This window comes from Cololabis saira, chromosome 5 (genome assembly GCF_033807715.1).
Source record: "Cololabis saira isolate AMF1-May2022 chromosome 5, fColSai1.1, whole genome shotgun sequence".
Taxonomy (NCBI): domain Eukaryota; kingdom Metazoa; phylum Chordata; class Actinopteri; order Beloniformes; family Belonidae; genus Cololabis; species Cololabis saira.
Window position 1 is genome coordinate 11,372,167 of NC_084591.1, and position 13,476 is coordinate 11,385,642.

Genomic DNA, 13,476 nt, shown 5'->3' on the forward strand with positions numbered 1-13,476 from the left:
AAAAGTGTCAGGTCTGACACATCCACAGCATTAAAGTTATAGTATGCAATGTTTGAGAGCTAGCAAGATTTGAAAGTGGCACCTCCTCTAAGCCCCGCCCCCTCCTCCCGCTCCCAGCTTAAATCACGTAAAAACTCTAACCAATCCGTTTCATTCGGTCCGAATGAAACGGATTGGTCCAGGACCAGAAGCTTGGCAGGGGGGGAAAGAACCAATCAGATGCCTTCATGCCGCCCACGCCCCCCCCAAAATGTCCTGGAAAACTCGACTCCTGCAAATGCACGTTCCCCAAAGTTTGTGGGGGCGTGGCTTCGGACGCAGCGCTGATGGGAGGGGGAGGAGGGGGTGGGGCTTAGAGGAGGTGCCACTTTCAAATCTTGCTAGCTCTCCAAAATCATGGATAATACCTTTAATTATGCAGGGCAGGCTGCGAGAGTGCGGATGTGTTTTATTATAATTTACACATTCACCGGCTAGTTTGCAAAATAGCCGTTTTGCCGTTTTTTCTACATTAGCAGCCCTGACGGTTATTTTGCACATTAGCCGGCTATTTTGCAAAATAGCCGTTTTTCGTTGCCTTAACAAATGCCACCTAAAACTTTACCTAACTTACTTCTGAGGCAGAGTCAACGTCTCTGGGCTCGGAGGCATCTGGGACAGATAAATTACTATTACAGATCTTTTTTTGGAAGAAATGGCCACTGTCTGGTAGACGTGGGCAAAAATATGGATATTGCAAAAATATGGATATTGCAATATATCGCGATACTTTGCCGGCCGATTTGATATCGATATTAACTAATTTGAATAATAAATCCTGTTTCAGACGGGTTTTAAATCCAGTACGACTTTATTGTATACGTGGGCTTAAAAAATATTGTTAATGTTAATTTCATATTATTTAAATAATATGAAAGACATGCAAATATGTTGTAACTTTAGCTTATAAAGTTACAATAAAACGGCATGGATCATTTGAATAACATTGATTTGACTCTGTTTGTCCCATAAATCATCTATAATCTAATGTACGTGCAGCTCAGATTTTAAGATGCATAATGCCGTTTACAGTTTTCAGCGAACTATGTATAACATTGCGATATATCACAAATTTTGGATACCGCAATATCGTATCGTGACTCTGGTAGAATGATGTGTATCGTATCGTGATGTGTATCGTATCGTGAGGTCCTTGGTAACACCCACCCAGTTACCGTTTGGTCTACTGTTACTAACGTTCAAATAAACAATTCAAAAACAAAATATTCTTGTTTGGAGAAACACAACTTGAGCGTTTAACCTTCAGAGGGCCATGATAATAATCATTCTGGACATCTGAGGTTGAGCAACCATTTTTAACCTCTGAAGATCATTCAGAGCTTTTATTTTGTAATCACCAGATTATACGCTGAGTCAAGATGTCCATCTCAAGTCCTGGAGTGAAACTGCTTAATATTACATATCATGTTACAGAAAGTGTGACGGGAAAAATTTTTTGATGAAATAAAAAGTATAACACCAATAATCTTTTAGATTCACCATGCTCCTATTTCTAAAGGCCCCAGAGTGGAAAAATGTGGGCCTCACACAGAGACAGTCAGCACTCTTTGAATTACTGCAATATAATCTTTATTATAAATTACACACTTAAGGCATCGAGCGCGCAGCTCGGCTTTCGCATCACAAACCATGTCGCCATGATGAAAACGTTCGGATCTGAAGCAGGAAACGTCTGAAACACCTGCCGACGCAGACGTGGCCGCTGAAAGCCGTGACACGGCAGACGGGCTCCGTTTCCACGGCGTCGGCCGTCCGGATTGGTCGAACCGTCCGTTCGCTCAGACGCACAGAAGTGACCCGACCGCACAGCTGGATTCTGCTGTAGAGCCGAAGACAGACGTGCTGGAGACACGTCGGAAACAAACGCGCAGACGCAGGTGCAGCATAAATCACTGGGACCGGCGTTCAAATCCTGATTAACCCGCCGACCCCTGGGGGGGACCACCGGGGTGCTCGTTTAAAACCACACGCAGAACTGTACAAACCCGTTTATTAGAATATGCTCAACAGTCTCCGGGTCTCCGGGTCCTCGGCCCGCGGTGAAATCCTCAGCTGGAATGGATGGACGAGCTGTCGGTCCCGTCGCTCGCCGCCCTGCGTCTCTCACCCGAGGCCTGCATGTCCTTGAGGATCTGGGTCTGGTTGTGGAGACACTCCTTCACCTTGTCCTCCGTCAGGGTGAGACGCTCCTCCAGCACCGAAACCGTCTGTGAGGAAAGCAGCGGCGGCAAAATAATTACAGTCACAGAATAATTATAGAGGCAGGAATCAGAAGAGCGACAACCCGCCTGGTTGGACGCCATCACGGAAACACAACAGTCGGAGCGACGGAGGAGAGTTGGGAGCTCAGCGGCACGTCTGTGGTTATTAAGTTGACTATTCTTTGTATTAAAACTAGTGCTGTTAGGCGATTTTAGTAATTAATCTAATTAATTACAGGATTTATAGAGACATTTTTATTGGTGAAGTGTGTTTCATAAATGAAATCCGAAAGAAATTGCGTTAATTTTCATAACGCGTTAATTAGCAGTGTAATTAATTAATCTAATTAATTAATCTAAACGCGCAAAATATCGTCGTTAACGAACCTTTATTACCTGAGGAAAACAAGACGAGACGGAACAAAAATGCTGGTCATGTGACGATAACGATAATTAAATTTATAATGCAATATCGTCGACGAATTAAAACGAGACTAAAATGTAGATTACAAAATAAAAACTGCTAAAATGTGTCTTCATTTTTGTTGACCAAAACGAGACGAAATGTTCTACCAAAGATCCTTAATGTCCATGTTTTCAGTAGTTTCCTCTGGTTTAGTTCTGGGTGACGTTAGTCCTCAATCCCAGTCGCTGCAGCGGGGAATCAGATCCAGAAGATGCAGCTGCAGAGTTAGAGGCTGATGCCGTTAACGCAGAGCTCTAGGTTCACGTCAATTAAAAACAAAGTTACATAGAGAAACGCGGGGAGAAAAAGAGACCATCTTTGGATACACTTTCCTACATAGACGTGGAAAAGAAAACCCAATGTATTGTCGATAAAGATGGGGAGAAATGCGGAAAAATAAATGGAATGAATGTATTCTTGAGTCTATAGGGTAACAATAATATAATAATAATATAACATTGTTTGAATTGTAAAATGTGTTTGGCTAAATACAATCTTTGACTAAAACAAGACTAAAATGGTCCTGGACAATTCTGACTAAAATACTCAGACTTTTAGTCGACTGAAACTTGACACGACTAAAATGAAAATGAACGTGACTAAAACTAATAAAAACTAAAATGATAGCTTGACCCAAAGACTACACTAAAACTAAAATTGAAACAGGCTGACAGAAACAACACAATATCTGACACATATCTGACAACAGAACCAGAGGGGAGATGTGTTTTTATCGTTGTTTTGTGTTGTGGCTCTTGGACCCTCCTGTAGGAGTAGTGCCATAAACCCCGCCCCTGCCGAGTTCTGATTGGTTTGGTACGATCTGTACCAGTGGGAGTGGCTGTGAATTTGGTTATTTCAGGATTCTGAGCTTCTGAGTCGATGCTTTTCCCGTCTAGACCTCCTCTTCCATCCACACTTCCCTTGTTGCCGTCCAAGTGGAAATGACAACAACAAAGCTGCAGAATTTGACGAGGCATCAATGTTTTCTTGACCGCTGGCCAATAAAACCTGTAGTTACTGCAGCAATAGCTGCTGCCAATACTTCCCTAACCCAGGTCCTGATGGCCTCTGTGCCTTTAAAATATGAAATCAACTTTTCTGAATGAGGTCATCCAAATCTATCATGGCCTAGAAGTAGTAAGCAAGTAATTAGCACCCAAATTTTCAAATATTTGCCCTTTCTTCCTTCCTGAAAAACGAATTTTTGTCCTCTTTCTCTTCATTATTTAACATCATGAAAACATCTCATCGTATCTAGTCACAGTTCTACAGTTTGAAGTGTAAATGTGATTAAACTCATCAGAGGATGGACTTGTCCGGAACACGTGTGACGTTCCAGATAGCTCTGCTAAATAAATTAGAGATGCATTATTAATTTCATAATCCATTAGGTTTGGTGTGAAGCATTTTAGGATCATTGTGTTAAGTTATGTTATTACATAGTGTTGTACTCTACTGCACTTAATCGTTCTATGTCGAATCGTCTTGTATATTGTTCTGTTTTTAACTAACTAACTAACTAACTAACTAACTAACGTTCTTCTTGTGCCGGTTTCGCTCCATGACACAGAAAGACGTCGGAGGTGACTGACCTGCGTGAGAACGTCCAGCTGTTGAACGATGTGATGCAGCGTCGACTCCAGACTGGACGGATGACTGGACAGGGCTTCCAGGGGGTGCCTTGGCGCCGTCTCCTCTTCCTCTCTCCTTCCTCTTCCTGCACCGCCGGCCCCGGCCTGGTTCCCAGCAGACGAACATCCCCAGCTTTCACCTCCGGTACAAGTTTCCACTCTGGAGCTTTGACGAGCCGGGAAACTGTTGGAGTGATGCATGCCGGCAGACGCCTTGGCTGTCGCCAAGTGTGGCATACTGTTGTAAAGCTGGGAAGGATGGAGAGAGAGAACATTTGGGTTTTATTCACTCAGGTCTCAGTTCGACGAAAAAGTGACTCAAATATGGCGGCCACGATGTCTTGCGCCAGTTTGGTTAAAAAACAAAGAAGTGGTTCTAAGTTGAGCACTAGATCTGAACCAGACACTTTGTTGGGATCTCTCTTGTAAGGAACAACCGCCATCTTAAACCAAAACGATCTGCACTTACAAATGCACCGAAAAAGATAACAGTGTCGCACAGACGACTTTACATTTTCGGTTGGTTTTAGAGCTCGGTATCATCACTGACCACCCGATACGATTCCAATGCACTAGGTCCCAAGTCGATACCATTTCCGATATGATTCGATATCGATATTCTAGTTACAGTACCAATTTTGCTTTGGCAATGGAAGGGATTTTCAAAAGACTAATGCTGTAAATTAAATTGTAAAAGTAATGCTTTAACATGGTGCATAATTAATGGAACATTACACAAATAGTTGTACATCACATACTTTTTTTTTTATAAGTCACTAGGGGTGTAACGATACACTAATCTCACGATACGGTACGATACACGATATTGAGGTCACGATAAAAGACATCTGGCTCATGGTGCACAAATCAACTTGGTTTATTTCCATTTTTTTTGCCGGCCGGGTCGGTGCCCTTTCAGGAAACTGTCAAAAAGCATCCACAAGACATCTGAACAACTCTTATAAGCAAGGTGTTCGGAATAAATGTGTCTTTGCACTTTGTCTGAACTCAGACTGAGAAAGTTTGTGGACAGTTGTTGACCGATGTCGGGTCAAACGTGTCTCCGCCATATCGCGCAAAGAATTTATTGCTAATACTCAGTGCTTTTACATGCACTGAGAGTCCAGTTATTGCCGGAGTCCGACCGATATCGGAGATTTAAAAACCATGTGTACACCTCAGTCGGGCTATAGTTGAATCAAACTGGAGTTCTAGAAATTAAGCTATTGGAGCCAGATAATTCGGTCTAAATCAAGCTATTCCTGAATGTAAACGCAAACCATGGTGAGCCGAGCTAGTGACTGGCCTGGGACTTGCAGAAACGGGAATAAAAACAGTCAATATAATATGATTGCAGAAAGACTTTGCGTGCATCTAACGTGCAACACAATCAGGCTTAGTGTGTATGAAATGTACAGAGCTGCTGCATCGTTGGCGTCCATATCTTTGCGTGTTGTTGTCCTGCTTCTACGTCTGCTTTAAATCTGCAGCGTTTGTTGACTAACATTTTCTAACTGACTGGAAGAACGCCAATGTGAAAGAGCGTGTAGGGCCACCTAGCGTCGCTGAGTCGATTCTCTTCCCACGCACGTATAATCAGATTTCTCAGAAAACTCCAGTTAAATCCTTAGCTTGATTATTGCAAATAGCTTGATTTAGATGTGGATGTAACCGTGTCGATTGACGGGCGTTCTGAGCCTGTCAGTGACGGGAAGGTGGAAGTTTAATCTCCACGGCAGCTGAAATGTAAACACTGGATCAGACTGAAACTTCAATCAAAGACCTGGATGTTTTGGAAGTTGACAGCTGAGGTGCAAATACAAACGGGAGTCAAAGTTGGATAAGCAGATGGATAAGGATCCGTCCTGCTTCACTGCCCTTTTTTTTTGAATCAGTCCACCATCACGTGTGAGGGAGAGCAACCCAGAGGCGCTAATCAGCCGGGCTTACGTGTACTACGGGTGGATAATGCGCTGCAGAGCAGCCAACATCCTCCCCATGTCACCGCTCCATCACTGCAACAGACTTTAAGCCCATTGCAACTTGGCAGACAGACGCGAGTGGATGTTTCACACCAGTGGATTAACTTACTGACCAGCGGACTTGTGACTGACGACTCCGCTGGCTGAGGACGGGCTCGCCAGGTTATTGTTACTCAAAAGAAGGCAAAGTGAGGGATAAAATCTACCCTAATTTTATTTGATCATTACTTTTATAAAGACTGTACTGTAGAAAGTGTAGAAAAACACATGATGAGGGGGAGCTGATGGACAGAAGACTGCTTTAGTTGAATCAGAGACACATTTTCCTCATTTAGCACGGATGACTGACTAGCTCTACTGGAGAGTCACAAATCTTTGACTGTGGCTCCTCAAAAGCTCCTCCACCAGTGGTTTACCAATGATATACACCTTTTAGTAATTCTTTTGCTGGTCGTTAGGCTGTTGCTATAAGCTGACATACATGTATGCGGCTGACATACAGTTTAGCTCATTTACTGTTGATTCCCAATGGTTCCTACGGATTTGAAAATTCCTTTATTTTAGAAACTTTTGGTTGGTCCACTTTTTTTATGCAACCAACATACAATTGGTTCGAGGTCAGTATATTATAGGACGCACTGGCGATTTTTGAGAAGAATTAAGGATTTCAAGTGTGTCTTATTGTTAAGAGATGGGAATTGATACGATTTTTACAATTCCAGTTCCATTTTCGAGTCGGTTCTTCGTCGATTGTCATTTGGAAAAAAGGACAACCATGAGGCAAATTGGCATTAATATGATAGGCAGTGTCCGTCAGTTAATTAGTTATCCACAGTATCATTAGCCAAGGGCATGTTACGTTGCTGCTGCTGAGTTGAGCATTACTGACGTTGGTCCAGAGTGGATCGAAAATGCGTCATTCATTGATTGTTTTTGGCATGTTGGTAATATTTCCTCCCTTTGACGAAATATCCACTTCCACAATTTTTACTCATTATTATTTTATATGTTTTGTTATATATGTGGCGCCTGGAGTCTCTAGTTTTGTCCAAGACAAATTTCTCTCAAGGGAGACAATAAAGATGACCTTACCTTACCTCATTATCTAAGTATAACAATATAAAGACATATACATGCAGTCAACTAGTAAATATACTATACTTATTAATTATGGCAGAAAAAGAAAGAATTTGATAGTACATAATCATCCTGTGTTTATCTATTTAGATATTATATTTATTGTTTGTTGTGTACTATATCACAATTCATAGCTAGCACACTAGTATTGGTAGCTATATTTACGACAGATGACACAAATAAACCAAAAACAGATAAACCTTACTGTGAAATAAACTTAATAAAGGTTTACGGGTGATAAACTAACAGATGGATCCATCAAAACTCAGGCCCAGTTGTTGTCTTCCTTCTGGAAATACGTTAAGTTTATTCGTTTTTATGTCAAAAGTAAAAGACTGAAATTGGTCTGTTCCATAGATACAAATGTGTTTATTATTTTTAAATGTTTAATTGTTTTATAAAATGTAAAAAGCCTAAAATAGCCCATGATAATGAGAACTTAGGCTGGATGTTGTATCCATGATCCATGTTGTAAACCGACTCATTTAAGCCATTTCCTTTGTTATTAACAGTTTGCAGCAAAGCAAACGTTGGTAAAGCAAAGTTCTGTAACGGTAGCGTCGTTTGCAGGAGATGTGGAGGGTAGGTGGTGAATGGAGGAGCAGAAGAGGAGAAATTAATGAGGGATGTGTCTGAGGGATGAGAGAGGAAGGAAGAGGAGGAGGGCGTCACACATTCCTGTCTTAATGCACAGAGCAATCGATTCCGGCTGGCTTCCTGCACACTGTCCTCACTTCAAAGAGACGGAGGACGGCGGCAGGAGAGGAAGCAGGATGGAGGAAGGAGCGTATAAGTGTTTCTGAAGAACGGAGGAGAGGGAGGGGCCTGCACTTCATTCCTGGGAGAAGGTGAACAAAGCTGTCAGTGTGTGGTTGGACTCCTTCTTGCTATCTGTGATCGTTTCTTTCTCTCCCCCCCCTCCCTCCCTTCTTCCTTCACAGCCGGCCTCCCCTCCCCTGGTCCTCCCCATCCCACCCTGGGCCACATCTGGCCAACATCTGCTCCCCTCGTTTACGCTCAGCAGAACCCCATCCCTCTGTGCGACCTCCCTCCGCCAGGAAGTTTGGGTGCAATCAAACATTTAATAGGCGAAGTTCCCCAGGTGGCCGGTGTGTCAATCAGAGCACACACACACACCGACAGGCAGGGACACTCACACATGAACGCATGCAGACTATATTTAAACAAAGCCCATCGTATGTTCGTAGTGAATACGTGTGTAAACATTCGATTTTGCGAGCTTGTCATGTGTAAAAAAGCACAGAAGGAGCACCGGGTAATACGCAGTTGGACCAACTTCAGAAAATCCAGCTAATTAGATCTATAAAAGGAGCTGGATACTTTGACTCGAGACATAAAGAGCTCATGCCTGACATTTTTGACAAGTCTCTCATAAAAAGGGTTGTTTAAAAGATAAAATCATGAATGTCAGACTTTCACGGTTTGCAGTAATCGCGGTCAGTCGTGGCAGGAATGTGTGGATATCGTGCTGCTGGTTGGGTTTCCTGTCCAAAGGTAGTTAGGGAGGCGGGTCGGTGCAGCGGGGCGAGTGGGCTTCACCATCATTTACCACTTACTTACCTCAACGTTCAAGCTTCATGTAGTTCATCCTTTTATTTATTTATTCTTATAGATTCATTTCACTAAATTTGGAAAGCAGGAAAAATAGCAGTGTCTTTCTACACGTGAAAATGGAATAAAAGAAGGTATTTTTCTGTTACAAAGTCAAATTTGTTTTCTCGCTGAAGTGGAATGCTGGAAAATCATGATGGCAACTAGGGCTGTTCGATTAATCGATTTTAAATCGTAATCGCGATTATGTAATTAGAACGATGTTAAAACGTGAAACTCGATTTTTCACTTTTTTTTTTTTTTTTACCTTGTCTGCACACATATTAATGATTGATACCATATTAATGATTGATGGAAATACCTCTTAATAGCTGCGAAAAGTGCCCCATCGGAGAGGCTCTTTAGTGTAGGAGGGGGCGTTGGAACATGCCACCGGGCATCCCTCAAGCCAGATGCTTGTTTTGTTCCTTGCAAAAAACTTGCAATTGTGAATAGCAAATGTAATGACTGACATTACACACCTCTACCTCCTTCATGGGTTGCATTATTATTTAGCATGCAAAGACCCAGTTTAGTTTAATTAGAAAATGTCTTGTTTTATTTAATTGGAAATATAATTTACTGTATGTTTGCAAGTGCTGATTTTTTTTTTTTCAGAGATAAAACTTTATATTTTATTATATTTTCTAAAACTTTTTTTCAACTTATTTTACAGAGTTTTGCACTTTATTCATTCATTTTTGGTTTATTAAGAGCAAAGTTTGCACTTAAAGCCCAATGGGGCAAATGTTCAATAAAAAACAGCATATTTGAAATAATTTCTTTGCCTTTTGTCAATTCACAAAATAATCGTAATCGTAATCGAAAATCGGATTTTGAGAGAAAAAAATCGAGATTTTATTTTTGGGCAAAATCGAACAGCCCTAATGCCAACGCACGTCGGATTTCTGTGTGACGGAAAAAAACAAGATGCAGGATCAAAATGTTGTTTAAAAATGTGATAAAAGTCTTCACTTTCACCAGTCCTGTCCTGGAGTCATGACCCCTTCCCAGGGAGATGTGCTCCGGGCAGAACCTTCTTGGTCGCCACGGTGATGGCCGACGTATTTCTGATGCCGTCCTAAAAGAGACTGCCAGTAATTCAGGGGAGAACTGAGTGCTGTCATGACTGTGTGATGATTGCTATCTTAAATATCTAAATTAAACAGAAAAGGCACCTCGTTCTCGATCCGTCTTCCCAACTTGTAGTGACGTTAACGAGGCATTGCTTTTTATTTTATTTGTTGCTTGTTATATTATGGATGGATGGATGGATAGATGACAGATAGATAGATATGTATTTTAGATATAAAATATCTAATTAACTATTTTACCAGGGTCAATAGTATTCATGGACATGCTACCAGAGGAAGCTCCACCAATGTGGTGCCGGCCAAGTTCAGGACAAACGGGGGTCAAAGTTCATTTTTGTACACCGGGGCCTTGGCCTGGAATAGCCTACCTGAAGATCTGAAATCCACTAGCTCCTCTGCTTCCTTTAAAGGTATTGTGACATCATTTTTAACATGCTTCTAACACTATTAAAAGTCTTGGCCAACATCCCTCAAATGTGTCTAAAAGAGTGTAACAAGAAAATATTCACTCTAGTACTCTATTCCTGGCTTTTTATTACAGTGTTTTTTTGCGCCGTGAAAAATGCTTCCTTTTCCCCCTTTCCTGTCAATCATTGCTCCGCTCCTCCTCCAAACCTCCTCCTCCTCCAGCCATACGCTCACAGCGGCGTCGGAGAGAGCCGGGAGCGACAGGCGAAGCATGCACGGAAAAGCAGCACGGCGAACCACAGCAAACAATCATAAAAATAAAGGCATGCAAGCAGCACTGTCACCTTATCTTAAGTCCAGTCAGTGGCCGCGGGTGTTCTTAGCAGTTTTCCTCCGGTGATTAGAACAAAAGAGGCTCTAAACACTAAACAGCTCCGTGTTAAGCCTGATTTATGGTTCCGCGTTAAATCGACGCAGAGCCCTACGCCGTAGGGTTCAGCGTACGGTGCGCGTCGCCGCGTAACCCTACGCCGTAGGCTCTGCGTCGGTGTAACGCGGAACCATAAATCAGCCTTTATGGTGCGCTGGAGAGGAGAGGAGACAGGGAGCTGGGTGGAGGGGGCGGTGATTTAGCGGGCCGTTACGTCACGGCCCGCCACCCAACCAGATGAGCCGTTTTTGCACAGTTATGCGGAAAATCCCAGAAAGCACACAATACACTGAATGTTAAAAGTTTGTTGTTTTTTGGGTGTAATTGATGTCAAGACACCCAACAAAACACAAAAAATCAAGAAAAATGTGTTTTTCATGTCACAATCCCTTTAAAACTTTTGTGAGGAGCTGGATTATCAGGGGTAGAAGATGGGTGTAGGTTAATTGAAAAATATTCTGGTGCATAGTGTTTTAAAATTGGATTCGGATCTGCTTTGTATTGTAATGTATGTTAAATGTGTGTATTCCTGCCTTATATCTCTCTCCCTGGCGTGGTAGGCCGACCCACGCAGTCCACATTTTCTCCCACATGTCCTGACGTACACCACACTTTCATTCAGCAGACCATTGTTTACGCACACACATATCTTAAAGGACCGCAATGGAAATAAGCTCCTGCTTTATTGTGTTTTTATCCTTTTGATGATGGTGTGGCCTATGTATTTATACATTTTCCATTGTCAATAAAGATGTCAAATCAAATAAAGATGTCAAATATGACAGATGGATAGATGACAGATGGATAGATAGATGGATGGATGAATAGATTGATGACAGATGGATGGATCAATGACAGATGAATGGATAGATGGACAACAGATGGATGGATGGCAGATAGATGGATGGATGACAAATGGATAGATGGATGGATGACAAATGGATAGATAGATAGATAGATAGATAGATAGATAGATAGATAGATAGATAGACAGATAGATAGATAAGATAGATAAGATAGATAAGATAAGATAAACTCTATTAACCCCAAGGGAAATTCAAATGTCATGCTAATTCCTAACTTTGATTGATAATTTCACTCACTTGACTGCAGCAGAATGACCTAAAATGGTCATGAGAGACACATTCCGCCTGAAAACCTGAACGGTGGCTCCAATATTAACGTTCAAAAGCACCAAAGAAAAGAAAACAGATCACAAATAGCCGTCTCTCTGCCTGTAAATGAAATCCCAGGTGTCGGATCAAACGCATCATTACCATGAGCAGCAGCTACACGCTCTCTTCTGGCAGGAATCCTCACATTCGTGACCCTTACGTAAAAAACAAACCGTTTGATCTCAAGAGAGCGGCGTCTCTGATGTGGCGTCTCCCTTCGCCACCTCTCTCATCCACCCCAGGCCCAAAATCAGCTTCAATCATCTACCAGACTTGGATTTTGTAACGCTCAAGTTCCGCTTTGTGACATGTAATCAAATTGTGACAATAATTCGGACCGAATTTCACTTTTTTTTTTACCAGATCCTGTGAAGTTCATGTGATTTTGTCTTTCTTTTTAGTAGCTGGAAATGAGTTCTTGGGAAAGAAGAAGTTCTCCCTGGGAAACTGACCTTAAAAAACATAACAGAGAACTTACAAATCCCACATTAACCACACTTAAACTGCATTACTAGGGTGTGTTAGTTCAACTTTAAAAAGTTCAGTAGAGTCTAATTTCATTCAGACGAAGATGTTTACATTCATTCTAAAACTATGGTTTCAGTTGAAACGATAACAGCTTATTGAAACAGCTTTGCAGAGCAGAGGAAACAGCTTATTGATTGCAAACCAAGCGGTCAAGGAGTGTCAAGGGAGAACAAAAGTTGACTCAATTAGCAGCATGAACAGGATTATGTCAATGACAAAGTGCTTCCCCGGACCCCCAATAACGGTCGCGAGGTATGACAAGGACGTTTGATGCCGAGTGCCTCCTCTGCAGCACAGACAACCTCGCTACTGAACTGATAAGATTGCAAGTTAACCTCTGAGATCACACAAATCCTGCTGTAGTCTTTTTAATTCAAGATAAATATTGTACCATGTGAATTGATTTACCTTCTACGGAAGAGTATTGGGGCCATGCAGTAGAAAAAATATTTGAAAGGGGAAGATTTTGTTTCATTGTGCACTTCGAGAAAAAAGTCAAAGTGTCGAGAAAAAAGTCAAAATGTCAAGATTAATGTTGAAATACAATTTCAAGAATAAAGTCAAAATTTCGAGAATAAAGTTGAAATACAATTTTGTGAATAAAGTCGAAATGTCTCCTATGGCCCATCCAATCCAGTTAGGAGAGCGTAGGAGCCGTAACTAACTAACTAACTAACTTACTAACTTACATCTTTGGAGTGTAACGTTAAGGGTACATTTCTGAAGTTATGCAACTGCATATGTGTGATA

The 13,476-nt window shown here is 41.8% G+C and overlaps 1 protein-coding gene across 1 annotated transcript in view; it reads right to left on the reverse strand.

The window, feature by feature from the left end:
- Window positions 1-1,375: 1,375 nt before the first annotated feature.
- Window positions 1,376-13,476, reverse strand: part of poc1b (POC1 centriolar protein B) — a 72,997-nt gene continuing 60,896 nt past the window's right edge. The window contains exons 11-12 of the mRNA XM_061720917.1: window positions 4,323-4,610; window positions 1,376-2,267 (exon numbers count right to left, since the gene is read on the reverse strand). Coding sequence (XP_061576901.1) covers window positions 2,109-2,267; window positions 4,323-4,610 — 447 coding nt within the window. The 3' untranslated portion in view covers window positions 1,376-2,108. The remainder of the gene's footprint in view (window positions 2,268-4,322; window positions 4,611-13,476) is intronic.